The 26,023-nt window shown below is 42.7% G+C and overlaps 3 protein-coding genes across 5 annotated transcripts in view; 1 reads left to right on the top strand and 2 right to left on the bottom strand.

The window, feature by feature from the left end:
- The window catches only part of ltbp3 (latent transforming growth factor beta binding protein 3), a 33,007-nt gene extending 24,669 nt beyond the window's left edge, over window positions 1–8,338 (bottom strand). For both annotated transcript variants that reach the window (XM_084564650.1, XM_084564651.1), the window contains exon 1: window positions 7,671–8,338. In XM_084564650.1, coding sequence (XP_084420776.1) covers window positions 7,671–7,908 — 238 coding nt within the window. In that variant the 5' untranslated portion in view covers window positions 7,909–8,338. The remainder of the gene's footprint in view (window positions 1–7,670) is intronic.
- A 5,107-nt stretch (window positions 8,339–13,445) lies between these two features.
- On the bottom strand, window positions 13,446–18,228 carry LOC311502443 (uncharacterized protein). 2 transcript variants are annotated; one of them, XM_084564669.1, is made up of 3 exons: window positions 18,194–18,228; window positions 17,078–17,778; window positions 13,446–16,960 (listed from the first exon to the last, which is right to left on the bottom strand). In XM_084564669.1, the coding sequence occupies exons 2-3, from the start codon at window positions 17,754–17,756 to the stop codon at window positions 15,990–15,992; spliced, it is 1,650 nt and encodes a 549-aa protein (XP_084420795.1). In that variant the 5' UTR covers window positions 17,757–17,778; window positions 18,194–18,228; the 3' UTR covers window positions 13,446–15,989. The 2 variants fall into 2 exon arrangements, with proteins under 2 accessions (XP_084420795.1, XP_084420794.1); XM_084564668.1 differs by having other exon boundaries at window positions 17,078–18,228.
- Window positions 18,229–22,771: 4,543 nt separating this feature from the next.
- Window positions 22,772–24,929, top strand: LOC311502450 (leucine-rich repeat neuronal protein 4). Its single transcript, XM_084564678.1, has 2 exons — window positions 22,772–22,813; window positions 23,634–24,929. The coding sequence occupies exon 2, from the start codon at window positions 23,674–23,676 to the stop codon at window positions 24,304–24,306; it is 633 nt and encodes a 210-aa protein (XP_084420804.1). The 5' UTR covers window positions 22,772–22,813; window positions 23,634–23,673; the 3' UTR covers window positions 24,307–24,929.
- The last annotated feature ends 1,094 nt before the right edge of the window (window positions 24,930–26,023 follow it).

Genomic DNA, 26,023 nt, shown 5'->3' with positions numbered 1-26,023 from the left:
TGATGTGACATTTCAGTGGGATTAGTGTGGTTCCCAGACACTTTTTTTTCCTTTCAGAAAAAACATACTGGACATTCCTCAGCTGCTAAGTAAGCAAGCCCAGTGTAACCAGAAGGGCACGCGTGAAAAAGAAACCATGTATGCTCATAAAAACGCACAGGGCTACACTCACAAAGATATTTTTCATATTCAAAGAAAGAAAGAAAATGTTGCCCTTTGAATGGCCTGTGAAAACGCACCCACCCACTCACTCCTGTCTGTCTGTCTGGAGATGACGCATCGTCAGCCCCCTCCCTCCACAGCGTCCTTTCAGCCGCACCCTCCTAGCGCAAAACAACAAATTACAGCCCTCCAAACCGCAGCTCGTCGAGCTGAAAGCTACTGAAGACAAAATCCCCAACCGTACAGACGATACAAAGGCCCGAATCTGATTTGTCCCTTTCTTACAACTTACCCATTCTGCAACATTCAGACACCAAAACCAGTGGCGATGTCCACTGAGTCACTTTCACTATGATTCAAACCGTGTCTGAATCAAGCCACTGATTTAAAACTGGTCGATATGCGATTGTTTCCATGATCTCGCTGGTTGATGCAGATGCAGGAATAGGCACTGATACAACCACGAGTCATGTTTCCACTGGGGGAGTTTTCCAATTGTTATCCTGCGCAGACACTGACTTTTAAAACTCAGTGGAAGAAATGATCAGAATTAATTAGTAGAAACTTTTCTTTGGTAGAATATGTACCGAACAAGTATCCTACATCAAAATGTAACCACTTGTAGCTTTGTTTCATTCACATGCCTTTGGACTAAAAAGGCTTTGAGAATCTTGAGGTTGAACATTTTGAGAAACCGAAACATTGGTCATACAGTACAGGTGGGTATACGCTGCAAGAAGCTCCAGTGACGGATGCTAACCTCACTGTCACGTTATACAGTCACTGTTTAAAAGTATTCCTCCTTATACTATTTTTCTACTACCATGACGTGAGAGCAAAGTGACTAAACAACACTGGCTCCCATGAACCGAAAACACACTTGCCACCAAAGCCACTGTCTCAGAAGAGAATAGAGGAATGGCTACCATCACATGATGCGCTTCCCTTTATCATCAGCACCAAAGCACAAAACCACGTCTCCAAATACACCTACCATCAACTGGCACTGTGAGACCGCATACCACACGAAGCGAGCAGCGACGTATGAAGTGGGTCAGACTCCTGCAGCTGACCCAGACACTGGGAGTAAATGACATAATCACTGCCTTTTGAAAACACAAACCTGGGTATGCATTCCTCCTCCTCCTCCTCTGCAGTACTTTCTGTCAACCCCTGAGTGGCCTCGGCCTCAGCTATCCAAACAATAGCGCTGCCCTTTGCCTGAGTCGAGCGCTGTCGCCAAAGGCATTCATTACCTCTCACAGTCGGCCTAGAACAACAGTTTGTTAACGTTACAGAAACTGGACGATGACGACGGTACGAGCAGACTCCTCCTGAAGCAGCCACCATCAGATGAGAAGATGAGGAACGGCTCTAAGAGAGAAGGGTAGTAATTATCCAAATCTAAATCAAACTCTGCTTTGCACAATGTGATTTTCACATGTCATGGAAATATGCAATGTGGTTTACATAGCTCTTGGGTGGGCACAAATCCAGTTTTACACTGTCACTGCCCTCTGGCAAGGATATTTGAGGAAAGAGAGCCATGGAGTCAGACAGGATCTTGGCACCTATGCAGATGATGTCATGTAATGACTATCTAAGACACTTGGCTATAAGGACTGGAGGGCAGACAGGTAGAGGAGTGCTGACAGTGCTCTGCTGAGATTATGTCAGAAACCTGCCTCGCGGGATAGTCAGCACCGGAACGCGTGGCAGGTAACATCTGTAAGCTGCAATTTCTCGGGCCATGGCAGCAGGCAGCGCTGGCAGAGTCCGTGTTATTCTGTTTACCCTGGCTAATCGCTACAGCTACAGGGTCCCGCGCGTTGTGGGTGCAGTCCCTAGCGCTCGCATTCCTCTCAGTGGCTTTAAATAACTGCTCCGTTTCTCCCCCTTGCTACGCAAATGGGAGGAGAGTGTCAAAGATGGCAAAGAGGGCTGTTTGTTTAAGTTGGGTTTAGTGCACTCGAGCACACTCATATGCAAATATACACCCTGTTCCCTTGTGACATTTAAAATAAAAACACCTCTAATTGCCACTTTGTTTTCCAAACTTTATTTTATAGGAGGTTTTTTTTTAGTTTTTCCCAGAAAGTGATGACTTAGAAGAGAGCCGACAATGGATTTAGGACTTTTAACAGCCTATGATCTTTTAGAGAAGGTCACAGTAAAATGAATGAATGAAGGTTACTGTTAGAACCTTTAGATTAATAAGGACATATACTAAAGGCCTGGAGACACCATGATTCCAGGTTTTATCAAGACTCAGCTGTGATATTTACCTTGACTTTTTATGACCTGGCTCACGTTTATAAATGACTCCATTCTATTCATAAACACATCCAATGCTCATATTCCAATTTTCTATATAGCCATCACGCTTGCGCAACAACAGTAAAAGGTTAATGAGAACAGAGGGCTCCAAATAACCCCATGTATTATTTTCCCAACCAGCATAAATAGACAGGGAGAGGCGACAGAATGCGCATCCATAAATATTAAATCTCAGCCTTGACAAGAGCGTGACGGAAAGCCGTGCAAAGCCATGCGAGACTCATTTCGCCAAAGGTAAGACGCTTTCGTGATTGATAAACTGCAAGTGAATGTGCCTGAGACCCCCCCCCCCCCCCCCCCCCCTTTGCAAACGTGTGTTCGTGATGGGTGTGAGCACGGGAGCCATGCCCAGCTCTGCCTCTGAGGTCAGGCCAACCTGTGGCAAAAATCCGGAGTGCTGCAGGTTTTTGGTTGCCTGTGTTAGACCGCCTTCTCCAAAACTTGGCACGGCAGAAAGAAGAGTGTGTGGGGAAGAGCAGAGGGCTTTCAAAGGTAAAATAAACTCAACTCCCTAAATAGGGAGAAAGCAGAACCAGCCCCTGTCCACTGTATTTAACTGACTTGTCTTTGTTTTCAAGCTCCCATGGACCTCTGACCCACGCCAAGGGAAAACCAAAACAAACCACAAAGCTACTACTGTCACTTTACTCTAAATACAAAACCACATGGGGAATCCTGAAATACCATTTACACTTCTCATGGTGCTCGTTTTAGGGGAGTCAAGCCCTGACTGGGGTATGATAAGACCACTTCCTGTGCAACATGAGGCCCCACACTTTTAGATATTCCAGAAAAAGCCAGGAATCTGGAGCAGCCTGGGCGTCTGGAGTCCCGATAAAGACGAGATGCCGCTGAGATGCAGAAGTGGAACAAAGCTCAGAGGGCTGTTTGGGATTCAAGCAGCAGCTGTCAGCAAGGCTGATATATGGGATGCTTCTGTGCTTGCAACGGCAGGAAAAAAATAGACTTATTCGCTTCGGTCAGGACAACCAAGTATGTAACCAGTTTATTTTGAAAGCTTATCTATTGAGGACTACTAAAAATACAAGCCTGACGCACGCATTAAGGAGCACTCAGTCTCCTAGGAGCATATAAGCATCTATCACCTTCTATTCCTAGTCTCCAACTATTTACAGGCAGATTTCAAATGTGGAGGATGAAAAAGATGATGTATAGTAAGTTAGCCCTTCCATTGTTTTATCACCCAAACCCATAGAGATTGTTACAAAGACAGTTTTCTGCCAATAAACAAGTCCAGGTTCAGGAGAGATTAAGAAGAGAGTGTGAAAAAAGAATGTAGTTATTTAACTCTGCTGTGCCATACAATAAAATAAATGCAGCAGTCATAGTTGAGCAGGATGCACTCATTCTTTTATTCCCCGCATAAACTATAACAATGCCTCTGGCCCAACAGATAAAGACTCCTGTGATGACTTACACGTGGAGTCCAAGAAAAGGGAATACTGTATGTTGCAGCAGCTTTTCTCTGCCTGCCAACACGCCTGGAAGGGTTTCAAACCTCCCCCGCTTTCATCAGTTTAAGGAAGAGTACAGTGAACTACAGATCTATTAATTGCGCAAGGATTGCCCTGGAGACGTATGAGAATATTTTATATATTTTTAATCCGGCTGCAGAGATTAAATATCTGTCCTTTCAGTGCACACTGCTCTGATTATATTTAACAAACTGACACTGGCTCTAACTGCCTCTTTTTAAACCATAACAGATTTTCTCTAATCTCTGTCTGTGTGCAGCTCTCTCAAACAGGACATAAATTACAAAGGAGCCGCATGTCACGCGTGTGATTTGTCCTCATGTGCCGCAGGTAATCCAGACTGAGACGATGTGCTCCGTCTGAACATCTAGGAGGTCTGCCTGCCTGTCTGTAACGACATAATCACACCCTGCTCACATCAAAGAGGCCATTATTCACATTTATTACTGATTGAAATTTAGATGATTGATGGTTATGATTTTTAAAAATGAAAGATGACTGCCGCTGTATGCAAACAAAGCTACTCAGGAAAACAGCTGGGAGAAACTGTTCAGTGTATTAGTTTAGTATTTTATGCTTATCAGTAAAGGATCAGATGCTCAAGTGCTACGTGGAGGGTGTCGCTTTGCATTGTGACAAACCTACAGAGAATTATCACCCGACTCCCTCTAGCCTGGAGGCAAGCCCTGCTTCCCACCACATTCATCCTCAGGAGACCTTGAATGTCTGTACCAGGTAGCAGCGTGGTGCATGGTGCAGCGTCAGGAGGATTTGTCCAAGTCTGAACAAAGTCATGGTGCAAACTGGTTTTACAGACTGACATTACCATCCGTGGAGCCAAAGCTATCAAATGGGTTCTGCTTGCTTTTCTGGGTTTAAATACAACCGTTAAAAACTCCAAGCATTCCTTTCTCAGAAGCAAAAACCTCCGCCAGCACTGATACGTTCTGTCTGTTTAAACCAGGGACATGAGAGTTCGTCATGGTCCTTACGTTTTCCGTCACTTTCTCATGTCAACCTTCTCTAACAAAGTAAAAAAAAAAGAAGAAAAAAAATGATTTTCAGAAGGTTTTTCTCTCTTTGTTACTGTCAAAGTTTTGGCTATAAAACTATATTTATCTGCTGGCAGACATCCCAGAATGAGATCACAACTAAAACCTGGCAGTTATTTTGGTCTTTAACCTCTTTGTTTATCAGATTTTGAAAAGACTGAAAGCTATTCCTGCATACTCTAACAAGAGCTCCATTTCTTCCTCTTTTATATTTCTGGGCCTCGCTGACATCACAAACTCTCAAATATGGAAAAGTCTTCATATTGTTGCTGCTATAGCTGCGGCCGTTTTAACACGGGAGAGAGAAATTTCCACTTGTCCACACCACATTCCAGCACTCACACTGAACAACACACACCTCCTGTCCAGGCAGCAGTGGAACCCTCTATCCCCCTCCGAATGAGCTCATATAGTTTAGCAAGGTTCTTTTCAGATCCTCTGACTGTGATATCCTGGAGACGGGTCAGCGTATGGAAGTTGTTGGGTTTTTTTTCTTCTTTTTTTTTATCCAGACCAAATGTGAAGCAGCGCGAGGCATTCCGGGAATTTAATGTCTCTCCTGAATTATTTGCCACAGAAGCACCAAAACGTGACGCGCCACAGGGAAGTCGGGGGGAGAAGGGGGAAGACTGGTGTCCGAGGCAACTGTCTGACTCTCCGCTGTGTCAAAGAGGAAGAATAGTGTCACGGCGCCACGAGTGGGAATCGCTTGACCTCGATTAAATCCAGCCTGCTCACCTCCACATGGGCATATGAAAGAAAACTGCTGGAGAGCCTGCATCTGTGTAGCTACTACTTCTCTGCGCTAAACGCCGCAACCCTGAGTTATTCTTACTCACTCTGCTGTTGACTTCGGGGTTGCTTAAAACCTTCAGAATCCGAACATAAAAACACGTGTAAGCATCCAACCAGGACAGAATCACCAGAAGAATTTGGAAAATGTTTTTTTATAGATAGAAATATGTGAGTTTTGAGGAAAGAATTTGGTTCTGGAGGCAGAAATATGAGGCCATATCATTATGGTGACTGACAAGTACTATGGTATTATTGACTTGTGTGTTAATGTTGGTGAAACAGAGACAAACAAAGCTGAACAAAAGCTCTTGGACCACATGTGTCATTTTTTAAAGCTCAGTCTCTCTCTAATTCTCTCCACTGAGTGACGTAAGCAAAGACGATCAGTGAAACCCATTTCTGGGCCGGAGTCTTACGTAGACCGCCAGGCTCCATGTCCCACCACAGCTGATCTGATACAGCGCTAGAAAAGGCCCAGCTCGTGCCAGGCAGACACTGGAGTCGAGGGGGGGGGGAAGGTATAGACTTTAAGAGTACATTTATACGCCATGTAATGAGCCTCGCCTTACTAATTAAACGCTGGAGCGTTTTCCAGCGACGCAGTGGAAGGTAAACCCACCCTCACCTCAGCCGAGCTACCTATTTATTTGCGGAGCGGCGTTTCTACCCACTTGACACAGTCTGAGTCTTAATGAACTCATGGAGGATATCTGGGATCACAATGGTACAAGTTATAAAGATGATATAGACCTTTAAAGGGAGGAAGCTATAAAGGAATAAATATAGCAGATTTTTGTTTGTGCTGGTTATTGTGGGGTTATGAATCACTAACAGGAGGTCACAGATTGATGCTGTAAAGACACGTGGAACGGAAATAAAGGACAGCCACTTGTGTCTTTTGTATATTGTGTTATTTCCATTTAAAATTCTACCTTTTCTCAACTCCACTTAACTTTTTTTCCAGTTTACTTCACAGCACGTTAACGTTTTGTTACAGTGATGGACGTCAAGTAAATGTAGTCAAGTGCTCACTTAAGTGTCGTCTTTCTTTTACGTGAGCATCTTGATTTGATTTGATTTGATTCCACATTATTTGAGAGTGCAATTTTAACAATTTATCTGACAGCTACAGTAACTTTACAGGAGATTAAACTGTCGCGACATAGTGACTGATTAAAAAAACAGTTGTTATAGAGTAAACAGTGAAGTTAATAAAAGTAGCGAGATCAGCTCTAATTCTGTCTGCTACAATATTTAAATGCTACTTAAATGTTAATGAATGCAGAACGCTGATAGAGACCATGGTGGCGTGACTACCTTTACTTTCACACTCTTTGCCTAGTATTTTAAATCGTGGTCCTGAGTAGCTCTGCCACCTCTCCTAACTTCAAGTGAACCCTGAAGAAGCTGAACGCAGTCATTCTGCCTAAGGAGTCATGTTATTCAAATTACCTTTTCTCTAATGTTAGAGCTAGAAGTGTTTCCCTTATAATGCAGCACAAATGGGCCTTGTCAAACTAACGGACCACTCCAGCTTGATGCTTTTTTCCACTGCTGCCTTGCAAAGACATTAAAACGGGGTAAGTATATAATTTGGTTCAATTTGAAGCATTTTATGGAGTTCCATAGTAGTAACTGGAAACTTCATTGTCCACAAAAAGTTCATTTATGAGCACACAAACAGGCCTCTCAGCTCACCTCGGATTCTCCACATAGAGGGAAGCCTATAAACCCAGAGGTCAGGGCAGCACTATTGGTTAATCGCAGCGGCCTATTTATATCCTCTCATAAATAAACAGCATTGTTTCAGCCTGCCTCGGTTACTCACCGACCCTGAAGCCCTGGCCGATGAGCGTGTCGGCCGCCTGTCCGTTCTCCGCGATCAGCGTGGTGTTGTTGCCCTGCTCGCAGGTATCCTGACACTGTCCCTTCAGGCAGATCCGCTTGCAGATGAGGGGAGCGATGACCACCTTGAAGCGCTCCCGTGTGGAGGAGCGCTCCGTGCACCACGCCAGCCTGTGGACGCTCAGCCAGATGACAAGCAGATGGGGGATCAGAGAGGGCATCCTGGCATCCTTCACTGCCCTCCACAGAGACCCGGGGACATTAAACCACAAGCCGAGGGGTTCAGCTCCAGCTCCAAAGCGCCCGCTTTGTTAACAGAGGCAGATTTTGTATTTTTTTATTTTTTTTATTTTTTTTTTCGTGTATCATGCGGCGGAAAAAAAAGCGCGTCCCCCCTCCTGTTTTCTCCTTGAGGAAAAAGAAAATCACTTCCCTCGCGTTCCCAGGTGATCCGTCTGCAAAACCCACACGTCTGGCATCTTTGGAAGTTTCTCGTTGCCCTCGTTCCAAAAGTTGCTGAAGTTGCCCTCGCCTTTGTCGCTCTTCCTTCGTCTTCTCGCCTGTTGCTTTGGAGAGTTAGAGAGAGTGCGTATGTGGGCTTGGGAGAGAAAGAAGGGAGGAGAGGAGAAGGGGTGAGCCAACCCTCTCTGGAGGAACCTGGCTGCAGGCCAGCCAGGCGGTGCAGGAGCAAAGCTGAAAGTGGTTTCCTTGTTGGTTATTTCTCCTAACACCCCCCTCCCCTCTCTGCTCTGCTCTGCTCTGCTGCCCCTGCACAGACCCTGCTCTGCAAATCACAGCTGCACAGCTGTGTGTGTCACTCTGACAAAAAAAAAATACTGACATTAAATATTTCCCCTAACACACCTTGGTGTTTGTTGAGTTTCTAGTGTGTGAGAATCAAAAGTATAAGACTGAGCTGTAGATACTGATAAATCATCAGCCCCTCATCATAAGGTGGCCTTACTACACCATCTTACAGTTTTGACACACACAGAGACTGTAACAATGTAACAAGTTTATTTTTTTGAGTCAAGATCAGACATACTATTTGGAATGTGTAGCTGTGTGGTTGTTTTTGGCTTGTGTGACATAAAAAGAGCAAATTAACTCACTGGGAATGTGGACACGTCTGAATCATGGGTTTACACGTGTGTGATCACTAATTGACAATCTGTAGATTAACCATGGCAAACTGCAAATAAATCCATCAAAATAAATAACAAAAATAAAATGATTCATTTAACTCACCCCAGGGCATTTACTTGCTCTCCGTCATGGACAATCCGTCACACCCACTACACCAGACTACAGAGGGGCAGCAGAGCTCATTCTCCAACAGACTCATCCAACCCCACTCCCACAGTGAACGCTACAGGACATCATTCGTACCCTACTCTGTCCAGCTGCACACCAACTCACCTTTCTGTAACAGACAACTCCATGTTATTAATGTTAATGCACATTATTGCATCTTATTAATCCTTCCTATGTATATAATATAGATTTACTTCAGTCTCTTTCTTGTACATTTGGTCATATGCAAATATTGCTTATAGTATTTTATTTTTTTTACTAGATTTTAACATATATCTCTTTTTTTTTAATTATTTCATTTTTTAAACTACCTTCACCTATTTTTCTTTTTACTTGTGGTTCTCAAGTGTTTTTTTTATATGTAACTGAGCTACTGTGACCAAGCACCTTATGTAAAGTCTAAGTCTAAATTTAAAAACATCCCTAATAAAACTCAAAACCATCCTGTCTGTCCATATAGTTAACCTAGTAAACCTGTATGGAAAACCAACAAAGAAAAGCTTTTATTTTAAAAAATATGGTCTCCTTTGAGTGAATGATGAAGATTCATAATATTGTTATTGGTTAAGCTCTGTCTTGTGCATATATAATAATACTGGAGTAGTTAGCAGCTATCATGAAGTAAAAGACAAAAGGAACCTCCTTCTGTAGCCAGCATTGTAGTGCAGTAAATGAACTTTTAGTTTAGAACAATTCAAGCACAAAAAGAAGCATATGTTCTGCTTGCAGTGGCTGCTGTGCAACAACTGCAGCAAATCACGCTTTTTTAACACCTTCAGCCAAATATTACCAAACCAAAGATTTAAGATTTAACAGCAAAAACGATTAAATCGGACTGTAAATATGATTCCACGCAGTTGGCAGTGCTGTAACTGCTCAAATTCTCCACAACATTTATGTGATGTGTTCAGCTGTTGTCTGGGAAAAGTCCGCATGCTGATTAACCACACGTAAGCATGAAAAGTGTGACGGCACAGCGCTGTAAACGTCACGGGGGGCGATCAGTGTTCGGGGGTCACTCTGGCAAGGGGTGAAAGTGAGTGAGGGAGAGGGAAATGGAGAGAGGAGGAAAGAGTGTGAGTGTGGGAGAGGGAGAGAGAGTTGAGTCACTTCCTCTCTCCAAAAAGTGAGAGTGTTTACTTTCAGTCGCTGAGGAAATGACTGCATGGGCCTACAGAGAGTTCACAGGCCGCTCTCACATTTCTCTCTGCCTCTGCCGCTCACCATCACTGCTGCATCATCGGCTGCCAAGACACACACTCACGCACACACCGAATGTAAATATGCTGTAGGGCACACAAAAACCATCCTTGAGTATTGTTATTAGTACACTATAATTACTTCCCTTCTGAAAACCGAAGCCTTTGTGTTACTCAGTGTGCCAGGCAGTAATGACAGAAACAGAAAACACACAGACGCAGCCATATTGCACAACCTGAAGATAAAGACAGCTTCTAAAGAGGGAAACTACAACAGCTTTGTGGAACTACGGCAGCCTCTGATTGACCGCTTGCCCCGCGGTTTAAGCACTGTTATCTAAAAGGGGAAGAGCACACTGGATTAGAAGGCTCTGGGTGGATTTGCCTGTGAGCAACAATAACTGAGAGATGATTAGAGTTAATGAGATTTGGCATTCCCATCCTTTATTTTTGCTTCTTCTTTTTGGCTCAAGCCACTGATCAGTACTGAGATGATGTATTCTATACTGCGCAAAATAGTGACAAAATAAAAATATGATTACAAAAAAAAAAAAAAAAACATCTGTCTGTGGACAGGCACTGTGAAAGTAGTTTCTTAGCGGGTATTTTTTACTGTCTGGATTTAGTACATTCATGGTCTCCAGATGGCTGACACTTTATAACTTTGGTGATCCTCTAGCACCACCCCAAGGTTGATATTTGTGTTTTTTAGCAAAACATCTCAACAGATATTTAGACGGGTTGCCGTACATTTAGTAAAGAAAACTCCTACTATTAATAAATAAATAAATTCATTAATTATATTTATTTATCAGTGGTATGACTATATTCTAGATATACTATACTAGAGGCTTATTCAGCTCCCTGATGTTTACATGTGACATCTCAGACATTATTTGATAATCTTACATATACACAATCAAGCATAACATTATGACCACCTTCCTAATATTGTGTAGGTCTCCCTTGTGTCTCCAAAACAATTGTGACTCATCAGAGAATGGACATGGGCCTTCTGAGGGTGTCCTGTGGTGTCTGGCAACAGAATATTGTTAGTGGGGGCCTTTGGGTCCTATGGGTTGAGGGGAGGGGCCTCTGTGGATCATCCCACAGATACTTGATCAGTTTGGGATGTAGTGAATTTGGAGGCCTGGTCAACGCCTTGTGATGTTTTTTTGAGTTGTTATCCTGCATCCTGCTGGGGATGAGTAAGCCATCAAGGAGTGTCACTTTGTATGTGTGTGTGTGTGTCTATACTTCTATCCTACCTGCCCTGGGACTGCAGATGGAAATTAGCAATTTGCTAAATCTGGTACAGTGTATCTTCTCCTCTGTGATTAATGCATTTTGTACATGGTCCCTGTAAGAAGTAAACTAAATACACTAAAGTGCTATGGGGTGGGGGTGCCTGGTCTGGTCTAGGTGGGTGGTACATGTCTACGTAAGTAACATCCACATGAATGCCAGGTCCACAGGTTTCCCAGCAGAACATTGTATTGTCACAAGATGGTCAATGTTATTTACGTCACCTGTCAGTGGTTTTAATGTTGTGGCTGATCGGTTTATGGAGTATTTCATGGTGCGCTGATGAGGCGCTTCATTACAGCTTATTTTCATGAAGTCTTGCATGCAGGATCTCTGAGCATCAGAACACTCTTCACAGTAATGAGTTTGACCTTTCTTATAATGAGGGAAATAATGAGGAGGTTATTTACGCTGAAGTGTGTTAAAAATCTGTGAAACTGACATTCAAGTTTGCATTATTGAGAACTAATGCTGAACCTAAGAATTGTTTTTATCAGCAGCACGTGACGCTGCAGGAGTTATTGGTATTATGGATGAAATGCCATCATACATTGATATGTTTTTTTCACTCATGATAAGCTTCTTTAATGATACCAAAGGCCACCTCAAATGGCAGTTTGTGTGTATGAGCACAGATGTCATTACTCAGCATGGAGAGGAGAGCAAGGTGTTATTTAAGGGTCTGTCTTTGGGCGTAACCACAGCGCCTACGCTAACTGTTTGGCAACGTTTCAGTCGGTGTGGAAACTCTTCTGTGGGTTAACGCTGTGATACGGCTAAATGAAACAGGATGGCAGCTTTATCTTGAAGCAGACTGCCACACTGTTGACCTGGGTAAAAGATTATTTTAAAACTATGCAGACCTTTTTCGGATAATTAGAGCTCCATTTAAGCTTATCAGTTCCAGGTGACGCTCTCGGTATTTTGCAGTGTAGTTTTAAATCTGTTTCTGTGGCGACATTCCGGAGCTGGTGCACCAGGGGCAATGAATTTTAGGTCAAACAACAACAATTGTTTGCCAGAGCTGAGGAGGGGAGCAGCCCTTAGCAACAGACTAAGACAGAGTAGCCTACGGTAACTAGGAGTACAGAAAAGCCTGTGGTGGAGAAACTGGAGTAAGGTTTTATGAATTCTTCGGCAGTCAGGAAGAATGGAATACCATCTAGGCGGCATACAACTAATTAGATAAAAAATAAAGAAGGCTGTGCAGAGGAAGTATCATCATCTAAAAAAAGACTGTGATCGACAGCAAAGACAGAAACACTGATAGGCAGTAGACTGTTGGCACAGCTGTTGTGCTGACTGTGGAATTACTCTCAATGCCAGAAGGGTGAGACAAAACCAAACACATGCAGACACAGTAATCATTCGGGTGTTTTTGGCATAAAAGGGACAACTCCATTATTTTTGCACATACGGTAATGATATTTCCATAATGTGACCCATAAAATATGGATCTGTCAGGATAGGGTTGAATTTCTGTTCATTTGTTATAAGCCATATTAGTTTTCCAGCCTCATTTTTGCCGCAAAATCCACGGGCCTGTTCAGACCTGATATTATTAGCTTTCCTGAATGTACAGATATGAACACACCCAAGAAGCAGTGAGGACACATCTGTGATCCAATCAAAGACCACGTTGGGAGGTGATCTGGCCTAAAAAACATTAATGCATTTGGTCTTTGCAGATGTCAGTGTTTCTTTTGATACAGAGCAGGGCAGTGAGCTCAGATCTGGAGAGATGACTGCACACTTGCGATCAGATCAGTCAGGACACATGTTTATATGTGAACGGGCCCTGAGACACAGGACGTAAAAGGCAACAGCAGGGCATTTGCATTTTAATCTAAAAAGGGATATAATATGAGCCCTTTAAAGCCCACTGCTGCCAACTCATCATTATTTCTTCATTTCCTTAATAACATCTGAAAGAGAAGACGTATAAACAAGGCCCTTTAATATAGTAACATTTACAGTAGGTGAAAGGATCACTGTGATGTGGGGGGACAGCTTTTGAACACAGATGCATAAAAAAGGAATTCATTTCACACTTAACACTGACTTCTTGAGGAGTAATGCCACGTCAGTTTTAACCTACATGCAAAGGCCACCCTGTGTGCCATACAAAAAAAAAAAAAAACAATAAATATGATTATCTGGGGCAAATTATGTTCTGGGTATACACAGTGACATACATTGTACATGTCTTTTAAAAAGACTTACACAGAATAGTAACTCGGAGGTCATTATATTATAATACATATTAAATGACACCAGACAGTTTAGCTCAAAGAGCTCTGCTGTTTTAACGTAATGCTTCAGTGGAATCCATCAGAGCATGTGCAAGAAATGACACCAGATTATATATATTTACAGAGATTGTTAACACAATGGTGTTTTAAAAGACAGTTAGTCATTGTTGCACATTAACGCGTACACAAAATAAACCTTATTAAACCAAATAAAAATGCTAAAATTACATTCTTATATACAGAAAAAGCTGCGAGGGGAACAGATATGCACATGCAAGCACGGTAGTCTGGTTGCTAGTAACAGGCTGGTAACAATAATAGGAGTCTAGGAAAGGAGAGGCTTTCTAGACATAATGTAGCAGCGTGAAAAGTGAAAAATGGAATGCTGAGATATTGTCTAAGGAAGTGAGACGCTTTTGGAAAAACAATCAGTGTTTAAATCGTCGAGCTGGGCACATACGCGCCGCTGCCAGCTAAAAACCCTGTATGTTTGGGCGAACAAATAAACATGTGCACCGCTATCTTCAAACTAGGATATCCCGCTATCAGATAATGCCTCGGTAATGTTTCAACCGTGTGACTGATGAGGGCTCTGCAGAGAGAAAGGAGGAGATAAGGCAGAGCAGCAGAGGGCAAGGCCGGGGCGCTGTCGACTGACGAGGAAAACCGGCTCGTGCTTCACGAGGAGACGCGCTCAAGTTGAAAACAGTGTTGTGAGCACTGCAGACCACACTGGCCTTATCATGGAGCGAAACCATGATAAATCAACACATCAGTCAAACAAATCACATGACTTGATTTAAACCAAATGATGTCAGTTTATCCAATCTTGATCCAATCACTCCAAGATCGCAAACTACACTAAACATTGCTGCAGCGCCTCTGTGGAGGATCAGAACGTTTCCAAGGCTTTATTCCGACTGCAGACCAGCCACATTTGTCTCTAAATCAGAGCTTGAGAAGAGATTTATTTGCATTGTATCTAAGTGGATTTGTGTGTCCAGACATCACCAACCAATGTGCAACAATTTCTGCAAACCACGCAGGCGTTAGTGACTACAGAGACACACTGGTGATGCTGCTTTTCCACGGTGTTTTTTTCCGGCATTGCCTGTCAAAAGCATCTCTTCTGTCCTAAATGTATTCCTCCCCACAGCATGTTCTACGTGTTCTTCATGTGTTCTACACAGCACTTCCATAATAGCAGCAAAGATTCTCTTCTGTCACTCTAGGTTTGACGTTGCAATTGTGCGTTGCTTTGTGAGCAGCACAAAAAGACTAGTTGAAATCAGATTTGAGCGGCCAGTGTGTCCAACTGAGATAACCGTGAAGTCCATCTGGATGTGCCGAAAGAATTATTTGCCATGTCAGTCTGAACAAGGCCTTCCACAGCGTACATAGTGAGTCTAAAATAATAATACTGTGCAAAAACATCATCCATTAGAAGCACACTGAGGATGAAGACTGAATAGAGCTGGGGAATATTTCAACTTAAAAGTAATACCATGATGAGAAAAACCTACAGTTTACACTTTAGTTTTAGTTTCCCAATCTTAAAAGATTCATTCATATTTAGGGAAAGTACTCTAAAGTTTAATTTGCAGTGTCAGATGTATGAAGTGAGAATGCCCACTGTATATACCCAGCATGGCCAGCTGGGGGGAGACCCCGGGATAGGCCCAGAATGCCCACAGTAAGGATGATGGTCGAGATCAGTAAGCGTGTCCCTTACATGAAGCATTTGCCAGAACTATGCATCTATTCCTTATTTGTGTATTTGTGGAGACTGACGTAACATGAGCAGAAACATAGAAACAAGTTTCGTCCTGACTAAAATCCAGCTGGGAGCAATCGAACAGCAGCGTCTGTGACTCAACGGATGTCTGAGTGTGTGTTCAGGGCAATTTTCAGCTTGTGTTCACCGCTCCTACCAATTTCCCCGGAATTACTGCCAGGACGTTGGAAGAACAGCACCTAACTGTTCCAAGAACAACCTGTGAACTGCTGTTGCTGCTGCTCGATACATCTCCAAAAAAAACAACAACTTGCTGCCGTTTTAAAAATATCAGATATAAACTAAACTCCAAGGCTGGGCTTATATGTGGCCTGATTGATCACTCTAAGAGTATGGAACAAGATCATATCCATCGTGACACAAATGACACAAACATCTTATTCCATGATTTTTTTTGTATATTTCATGGCAAAAACACCAACAGTAACTCCACTGTGCTACACACAGTCCACAACTGAGCTGTCATCCTCCTCCGCTCCCCACTCCCCAAACCTCATCTGAGGAGACGGAGCTGCAGGATGGAGGTTATTAATGTCATCCATGGCGTCTGCGTCCGTGTCGTCATTTGCTCCAATTCCCATGTGACCGCCTTCCTCCCGGTGCGTGCGGATGTGTTTCCGCAGCGCTGCGGGCTCTTTGAAGGTGCGGTTGCAGAAGGGACAGCAGCACGGCCTCTCTCCAGTGTGGATAAGCTGGTGGTGTTTGAGGTGCTGCAGGCGGCTCAGGCGCTTCCCGCAGATGGCACACACGTACGGCTTCTCTCCTGTGTGCGTGCGCCTGTGTTTTCGTAAACCGTCCAAGTGGCGGAAGCAGTTTCCACATTCGGAGCAAGAGTACGGCTTCTCACCTGTGTGTATGCGCAGGTGGGTTTTGAGCGCCCCGGACTCGCGAAAGCGACGGCCACAGACTCCACAAGGGTAGGGCTTCTCTCCTGTGTGGATGCGGATGTGCTTCTTCAGGCTGGAGATCAGACGGAAGGTCTTCCCGCACTCCAAGCAGTGGTGAGGACGATCTGCAGAGGGCTCCCCTACTGTATCGGGGGCTGAAGGTCCTGCAGAGTCCTCTGCTCTGCCTGGTGAAACACTTTCTCCTCTGCCTGCTCCAGAAGTCCTAGCCAGTGGTTTCTGTCCATCAAGTCCGCCTTGCTGCAAGGCACTGCTGCATTCACGCACAGGTCGCTGGTGACGCAGTGGGTGAGTAAAAGAACGCTGTGAACCTCCTTCCCCTCCAACATGACCGTACCCAAGGTCTCCCACATTGTGGGACGATCGCTCACCATCCCCAACTCTGGTGTCACTACGCAAACCAGGATCCTTCCTGTTGGGCTGAACAGATCCTGAAGGTGGTACCTGCTCCTCTTTAATCTCAAATCTGGGTGCTCCACCTTGTCCCTGAGACTGCCTCTCATCTGAAGACAAAACCAAACACACAGAGACAATGTTTAAAAACAGAAATTCATACCCTTTACATGGAAGTTATTTGTAGATTAGTCTTTTTTTGCAAATGAAACACACTGTATATTTACCGGGTCTGCTGGAGTCAGAGCACATATGAGACGTGTTGGATGCAAAAGAGTCCAGAGCGTGGTTGGTCACAGAGCCATCTGGTTGGATTGAAAGCTGGCACATCTTGTAGTCGTCTCTCGGCTCGAACCCGTGAAGCGAATCGTCCACAGTGGCGCCGAGACCCAAGTCAACCCCGGCTCCATTTACATTCCTGGGGTTCTGGTGGTCTCGGTCCAAGCCTGAAGTCATTGAAGCCATGGAAGACAGCGACGGGGCAAAAACCGACTGACTAACTGTCTGGGGGCCCGTGTATGAGATCTGAAGCTGATCTATGAGCTTCTGAGCACTGCACAGACACTCCTGCAGAGTCTTTAACTCCCTCTCTGACACTTCCAAGCGCACTTTGAGTCTTTCATTCTCCTGCTCCTTGTGCAGCAACTCCTGCTGAGTCTCATTCAGCACGAGCACCACTTCGCCGAGCAGAGTGTCCACTGCAGCGGACATGGCTGTTTGGATGGTCGGGGCGAGGCGCGATTTCAGCGATGTTACAGTCATGCTGCCCTGCGAAGCTCCGTACGCACCCTTGTCTGCTTTCCGATCATAACAGGACTCTGCAGTCCTGTCAGGAATGTTTATTATACTTTGTTTACGGTTTCCACTGTGGACTGAGCTGCCGCTGTTTGATGGAGAGGAATCCATGCTACCAGCATAGCCTGTCCTCCTGGAAGTCATTATTATAATGTCGTTAGCTAGCTGGAAAGCAGTTAGCTAACGTTTTTACGCTATGCTAACGTTTAATATGCTACCGCAATCGGCACACAATTAGAAAAGATAAACTATTCAGGTCAGGTCTTTATAAATATGAGAGAAACGAGTGTCATCAATTACATCTGCCGTAATAGCTGTTTAACTGGCGCTGCTGACAACAACAATGTAGTCAACTGTGCGCTGGGCCTGGCTCCACTCGCTAACATTAGCCTTCTGTCTTTAAGCTAACAACACCAGTCGCTGAAAGACGTTTTCATGCAAACTCTGTGACTCTGCAGCAGAAACGTGCTGGCGGTCTTTAACTGCGTTAATCAAATTCCTAAGTTATTGTTCAGGCTTTGATAGCACGGCCCTCAACTGCAACTCACCTATTTCCAGCTTGTGTCCACAGAACTGAACCGTACTGTACGCTGAGGCCTGTCGCGCAGAAATTACGTCAACAAAATGAGGCGTTTACTTTACCCTGGGCATTGACTCGAAGGAGAGCCAAACCGTTCGTCAGGGATTTAAACAGCATTTTCCCTTTTCTGTTTTTACATTACTTTCTAAATCGAACAAGTCGATTTAGTTTTGGTTAAATCTTGCCTATTGTTTTCTCTGTAAATAAAGATTAACATGTTAACAGACTTACTTTTCTCCTTTCCATCGACAATCATCTAATCCTAGCTACAACTACATACAAAATCCAGTCAATGTGTAATATTTTGGCACTCTGTTGTGAAATTGAGAAGAAGTTCCTTTTCAACATTCAACCCTGATTTTTTCTAGTTATCCATAATATCCACGATCTTTTGGAGATTTGTGGCAGAAAAGAAAAGGAGAAACAGAGACAAATTCTTGGAGTTTTTCGTTTTATATAGCTATATACATAGGCCTATATAAAAGATCTATCTACGTCGCGAAATAGCACAAGTAATCCAACGAAACATTTAGAGCGGTGCCACGCTAACATTAAGTTAGTGAAAAGAAAGCAAACTGAGGACGAAAGCGAAGACAAATCAGTTAAAGGTCTGTTTTTAACTAAATTCTGGCTATGATTGTTCTTTGTATTGCATTACGAGCCATCACTGCTACGCCTATTACATTCTTCTGTTGTTAGCCTTTTCAATTCAATTCAATTCAATTCAATTCAATCTTTATTTATTCTCGGAGGTTCATTGAGGGTAGTCCTCATTTTCAGTGAAGCCGAGATTACACAGTAACAATGGGATAACAATAGATATAGTATAATAATTGTGGAAAATAAAACAAAATAAAACAAATAATAAGATAACCTACATAACATTATAAAGGAGGAAGGAAGGGAAAAATAAAGATACAGAAAATATTACTAGTAAAATAATAAAATAATATAATAATAATAATAATAATGATAATAATAATAATAATAATAATAATAATAAAATAAAATTTACATAAAACAGGTACAATTTGACATAGGAAGGTTTGTGATTACAGATCTGAATTGATTATAGGAAAGTAGAGAGTTAATTTTTATGTTACATTGGAGATTATTCCAGGAAGTAGGGGCACTTAAGCCTAGGAGCATAATAAGATACATTTAGAATAAGTATATATATATTTGCAGTTATTTTGGTGAAAGTAACTTAAAAGCAATGCAGTAGTAGTGTAATGCCTTACAATTCAGAGACAGTAATATATATTAATTAATTCGTTACATTATAATATTATAATGTAACGAATTAGCACTGATGCCTCACAGCAAGAAGGTCCCAGGTTCAAATCCATGGGCCGGCTTGCCTTTCTGTGTGGAGTTTGCATGTTCTCCCTGTGTCTGCGTGGGTTCTCTCCAGGTACTCCAGCTTCCTCCCACCATCCAAAGACATGCTGGTTAGGTTAACTGGTGATTCTAAATTGGCCCCAGGTGTGCGTGTGAGTGTGAATGGTTGTCTGTCTCTCAGTGTTAGCCCTGCGATAGACTGGAGACCTGTCCCCCGCCTCTCGCCCGATGACAGCTGGGATAGGCTCCAGCAGACCCCCGCGAAACTTAATGAATGAATGAATGTAACGAATTACTTTGAAATGACAGTAACAAGTAATACATAATGTGTTACGTTTTTGAAGTAAGTTGCCCAACACTGTGTGTATATTGTTTATATATTAAAAAAAAAAAAATATATATATATATATATATATATATATATATATTGTTTGTCCAGCAGGTCCCATGCTAAGGTCTGTTACATGGGCTAATAAAAGATTTCACAAATGACTGATTCAATCCAATAATAAGAAACATAATTATTAGCTGTATCATAAATTCATACATTGTGATAAATAAATACTTAGTCTGTAGATATATTTAATTACATGTCTTGAGTATCGGATTATTGCTCATATCTCCTGAATCCTATTTTGTAGCATACTGACTTTAGTTGTGTGTCAAATCAAAATGATCACTGCATACGTCCATTAAAAAGCTTGGCATTAACATGTGGTTTCATTGACCTAAAGCTCAACAAGTCCACTTGCCTTTGACTTTTTGTTTGTTTGTTTGTTTTTGTGGACACACCAAGACCTGGTTGACTGAGAATCTTCACAGACACAGCTGACCTAGTTACTTTTAAATCGGACCCTTAGTCTGTGTTTGAAGTTATTCAAGAGCCTCCAGCCTAAAAGTCAAGGCACGGGGTGAAGCGCGCTCCACACTTCCTGCAGAGCAGCAGCCATTTGAGGAGAAAAAACATATATAACCATTCTTCCAGGGTCAAAAGTTTAAAATACCCGCATGTCACTGACTTCTTGGCTAAACAGACACTGATGAAAAGACTTACTGTTCATCTCACATCCAGTCTGCTGCAGCCTTTAATTGAAGGATGCTGTGAGAAACCGGCCAGCTTGAACTTTCTGATAGCTCTCAGATGACCTAGCTGCTCACTGACAGCACAATCCATCAGGGAAATTAACTATTCTCACACACACCCAGTTACAGTTACACCCAGTGTAAAGACACAAAACAAGCCTTATTCAGTTTTATCTTGCCTCTAATTGCTGTGCACTCTTTCTAGTGGCAATGCAGTCTGCCGAAATAGGTCAGATATGAACCTCTACATTTATCATTTTATTGAACATTGAATCACAAAGCACTTCTTCATGTTTAATAAAGGCTTTTGGTTATTATGTTATTGGTTGAAAAGTTGAGGTGAATCATTAGGTCGGACTGTTAAGAGCTTTATAAATTCACTACAATGGTATCAATGTGTGTCTCATTTTAGTTTTTATTTAACAGGAACAAGGGTGGATGTCTAAAATGTGAAATGACTTGGCTTGGTCTGATTGTCTTCTCCTCATATTGTGAGATAGCAATAATGGAACTTATCCTTCCCTTGCAAAACATAAAATATGACAAGCACAAACCAAACTCCAGAATATTTCCTAATTTCCCCTACTATGACATGGCCTTGTAGTATTCATTTGGGGTGTTTCCATTGCATATATAGAAATAATTTATTCCTTTAGGAGTAATTTCTGATGAGGAAAACAGACCCATCCCAGCCAGGCGCAGAGGCTGTGGAAAAGCTGACGCAGTCTGAGGTAACAGGGGCATCACAATATGGGATTATGTAACAATCCTTAAAACAGTTTCCATCCACTTGATAGTCATTTCCAGAGAAAAATGACCCAAGCAGTGACTTGGTCAGTTTCTAGATACCTCATATGCCCTGTCATGCCAGCTGAGTTTATGTCTTCACCTCACAAAGTTAAAATAAACTTGAACTGATCAATATGAAATAAAACAAAAAACAATGTATGTTTAGCAGCTATAGATTCAGATATAACACATATGCGCAATCGGTGTTACAAAATACACAAACACAGCTTTACCCACACACATCCTGACTGCCAGTGTATGCATCTTCTTCACACTTACACACCCACGCTCCTTTACAGTACTTGAATTCAAAACACATTCACTCACCCACAGATAGAGGCCCATACAGAAAGGGGAGAAAGGAAGTAACTTTATAACTATGGCACAAGAAATACAAACAATACATCATTTAAGTTGTGTGAAAATCTGAGATTCATAACACATTGATTCCGGCTGAATTAAATGCAGAGTAGGAACAATGTAACCGATAGCAGGAATATGGCACGTTCGGGTAAACTGGGAACTGTATTCTTCAGGCACGTGGATAATATCAGCTAACTCAAAAAGCAGAGTGGAGATGCGTGTGAGCAGCTGGATCCAAAGCCACAGCTGTCACATAAAGTTCCATACCAGCAGAACATCTCGTTCAGAACATGCTCTTGCCTGGATGAATCTTCCAGTTGCAACATCTATCTTGAATTAATTACCACAGATTTTACCTTCTTTTTTTTTTCCAAGTACCAGGAAATTTACAGTGTCCCAGAACAAGTCCCTTCAGGTTATTTTACGGCCTTTTGGTGAACTGATGCGCCCCTCGGCTTTGTTTCAAGTTACATTTTATTCAGGTGAGAGGTCAGGTGGCTAAAGCGACGGGCTAAGTCTGTCTGGAACCGCTAGGCGGATGTCAGGGATGACACATTTCAATGAATCAAAGCCCTGACACAGATTTTTCCCAATCCTTCGTAATAGCCTTCACCCCTAAAAGGCAAACAAGTGCTCATTAATAGGCCGGACACGCTCTGAATAACCTGTAAAGGAATGCAGCAAGCAGTCAAGTGGCTCGCTTCATCAGAACTAAACAGTCATAATGTAAGAGCAGACTATAATACCACTAATAGCGCACACAGTCACTCATTCACAGTCACATTACTGAGCCATTTAGCAAGGAGGAAGGTGGAGCTGGTGCAGAAGGGTCAGCGGGGGAGAGAGAGAGTGGGGGTTGTGGGAGGGCAGAAAGAAGGAGGTGATTGTTGAGCAGGAGGGGAAGATATAAAGAGAGAGAAAGCAAGAGAGACAACAAGTAGAGGAGGAAAGGAAAGGAGAAAGGAGCTGCACACACGCTTTGGAAAAGACTACAAACATTCAGGAGCAACAGGTAAGTTCATGTCTTACATTTAAGGGCTTATGCAAGTAAGTTATGCTCAGAGGACGATTAAGAATTCATAGGGGCTGCTGCTTCAGTGCATTTATACACAGCCTCATGTTTGGAGACCTGTGAATGGGCTTCATTGTTATTTCACTCTGCACATTCACCACAGAGCATATGCTTGCGTATGCTTGCGTGGATTCTTGTGGATATCGCGCAGGCAGCTTTCCTGTAACTAGATCCAGCTGACCAGGCTGAGCTGTGCCTGGGTGTGTGTAGGCATTTGGACCTGTTGTGCAATACTGCCTGGAATGCTGAATTAGAATGAAGTATCTCCAAGTGAGAATTACTTCCATGCAGTCGTTACACAAGGCCGTAAATCCCTGACAAACAGGCCACAGGAGAATTCATTTCTTTCTTTATATTAAGTGTCAGCATTGTCTCATTTATTGATTTAAGAGTGAAAGCCTTGAGAGAAAGTTTTAAAGCTTCACTAAAGGAGATTTACTTGTTTTCCAAGAGAAAGCAGGCTTATATTTAAGTCATTTTTTTTGATTCATCACAGTCTCTTCCTTTGCTGTCACACAACGAATCAGAATCAGGGGAGAAGTAACAGCATGTCCTCATTCAGGCTCTTTCATAGGAGACAAAAAGAAGCAGAATCACTAAATGTGCGCTCCGCTGGAAGCCCGGGGGACTGAAGCTTTTCATTCCCATGCAAAAAATAAAATATGACTGATGGAATTTTGCTTTTTATGAACCCCAGCAGGATGACTGTCTTCAGGGACCTTCGTCTTCCCTTCGTGATCTCATGCCTGCTTTTCATCAGGGGTTACTGTCCCCTGCCTGCAGGTTTAGGAGTCACAGGGATGGAGCCCATGAAACCTCTTCAACTTGATGATATTTCTGCTGAGGCCATTGCCCTTTCCTCATCGGATTACTATGACTATGACAAGGTTACAGCCACCACTAATTTACCCACCAGATTGTCTACTGATGGAGGAACATTTGAGATCTGTGAATACAATGCCTGTCTTGAGAATCAGATCCCATGTGCTAAGCTAGCAGCGTCCACCGGCTGCTTGTGTCCGGGGTTCACTTTACACAACACACCTCCAGAGAACCCCATACTTCGATCAGTGGCTTGGAACGGGTCAGAAATTGTTGTCAAGTGGTGTGCGCCTAATTCATATGTCACTGCCTATGTTGTGACAGTAGGAGGGCAAGAGAGGCAGAGGCTTGGGGTGGACAAAAGGAGCGGAGCAGCAGGTAAAGTAGATCACAACGAAGAAGTCTGCGTGGTTGCCGTGAACGATGCCGGAAACAGCGTCGGGTCCTGCATGATGTACCAGCCCAGGGACCGCACCTTGCCTCTGACAGTGGGCCTCATCGGAGGAGCCCTGGGACTCCTGCTGCTCATCTTGCTGGCCGTCCTGCTGTGGAGGTGCAAGAGGCAGAGAAAACAGCAGGGCGACATCTCCATGGGCAACGCAGCACGATGAACAGAAAAGACTGCAAGACGGGACGCAGAGCGAGATAAGACTCAAGTCCAATTAGACTTTTCAGTGTTACTGCAGTAAATTAACTATAGAGGAAAGAGTTGTTTTTTTATTTAAATCTAGGAAGAAACAGGGTTCATCATCTCACATAAATATGTCAAACTAGTAATGCTCATTGCATGATTCCTGGCTTATTTTGAAAAATTCCTTGGTGTGCTCACACAAGTTCACACATTCACAAACTAATCATAGCGGCTCATAGTCTTATAAATTACGTGCACATTAATTTTGGAGATTTAAAGATGGCTTGTGGTTAGCTCTGACATCAGAAGAGTGTTAGGTCACTAAAGTTACAAAATGTGGTTTTTCTTTTCCTACAAAATTACAAAACATGTAAGTTTTAATAGAAAAACAAAAGAAATCACAGAATGGTGTCAGAAGAAAATGTAATCAGGGTTCTGTAGCTGTCATAAACACGTTGTGTAATGCGCTGTATATTTTCTCTCTGTGAGAGAAAGATGTTATGTTATGTCATGTTATATATTTTTATACAGTATATATTTTATTGAAGTGTGAATGTATTAATTATGGCATCGGGATTAAAAGTGAATGATGTGCTGTATTTACGAGCGCTTGGTTTGTTTTTATAAGAGATTAAAACAGGTTAAAACTCTTTGACAGATTTCACTGATCCCTGTTCAGACAGTGGAAGTTAGTTGAAAACACTATTAACAGTGGCCACAGTAGGCTGTGTCATTCTCTAACATTCTCTCATTCTCTGGTCGGGTGTGTTTTTCCATCCGTCTTTTTTTCCGGAAGTCGTGTCAGTGTGTGTTCAGTGCTGTTTTTCCAGCTGTCATACAATAGCCTCTTCAGTGGATATGGATTTTATGATGCTATGAGCTGAGACTTCCAGTAGTGCAGAGCTGGGCTGCTGAGAAGCTTCGGGCTTTTTTTTTTTTTTTTTTGTATTTTAATCTTCCCAGTTTATCTCATGTTCAAGCCTCCATCTGCATGTCTTGCAGCTACGTTATAATTCCCTTTTGCTCTGGCTGTTGAGTTGTTCCGCTGCTCCCAGCGCATTTTTTCATTCCAACTGCACTGCACAACTTACATCTGACAGTGCTGCATGGAAGTCCTCTAACAGCTGCAATTTGGAGACACTACAGACGTACAGCGGCTGAAATGGCCTCCAGATGTTGCTTTTTTTGACAAATACTGCAGACACTTGAGGACTGGGAGGGAAATATTTAGATTAGGAGACCAGTACGAGAGACACACTAAAACATTTCATGAGTTGGTGAAGCAGACCAAGATGTAATGTGCTTGAAGAAAATGTAGAATATAACAAAACTCACGTGTGTGACGCTGCAGTCATGCTGTTTATGTGGAGGCAGCAGAACAGAACAACATGTACTCACAAGAGGAGAAATACATCTTAGATTGTGTCCATTGGGTTCCCTTTTTTTTCACAAAATCTGAATGTTTTTGAATTCTGAATGTTGGAAGGAAATAAAAATAAGCACATAGAATAAAGTGGTAATTTAAAAGATTGAGCTCTTTAATACTGAAAATTAAAGAAATCTATCAGTTTTCTATCAGTACATGATATCAAAGATGCACAACTGTAGGGAAACTTTGAATAGAGCTCTGTAATCTGCTAGAATGCAAATCTTTTTTTAATCAAAACTGAAGATTTAACCACCTAAAAAATGTGTTT

This window comes from Chelon labrosus (assembly GCF_963514085.1).
Source record: "Chelon labrosus genome assembly, chromosome: 17".
NCBI lineage: Eukaryota > Metazoa > Chordata > Actinopteri > Mugiliformes > Mugilidae > Chelon > Chelon labrosus.
The sequence above is the reverse complement of the archived record's forward strand: the minus strand, read 5'-3'. Positions and strand labels throughout refer to the sequence as shown.

Bases quoted from the DNA above. Each gene is read 5' to 3' on its own strand.
- LOC311502443 (XM_084564668.1), bottom strand. From the start codon at position 17,789: ATGACTTCCAGGAGGACAGGCTATGCTGGTAGCATGGATTCCTCTCCA. The intron at 16,961-17,077 runs GTAAATATACAG...TTTTGTCTTCAG, and splicing joins CTCTGACTCCAGCAGACCCG to ATGAGAGGCAGTCTCAGGGA.
- LOC311502450 (XM_084564678.1), top strand. From the start codon at position 23,674: ATGGAGCCCATGAAACCTCTTCAACTTGATGATATTTCTGCTGAGGCC.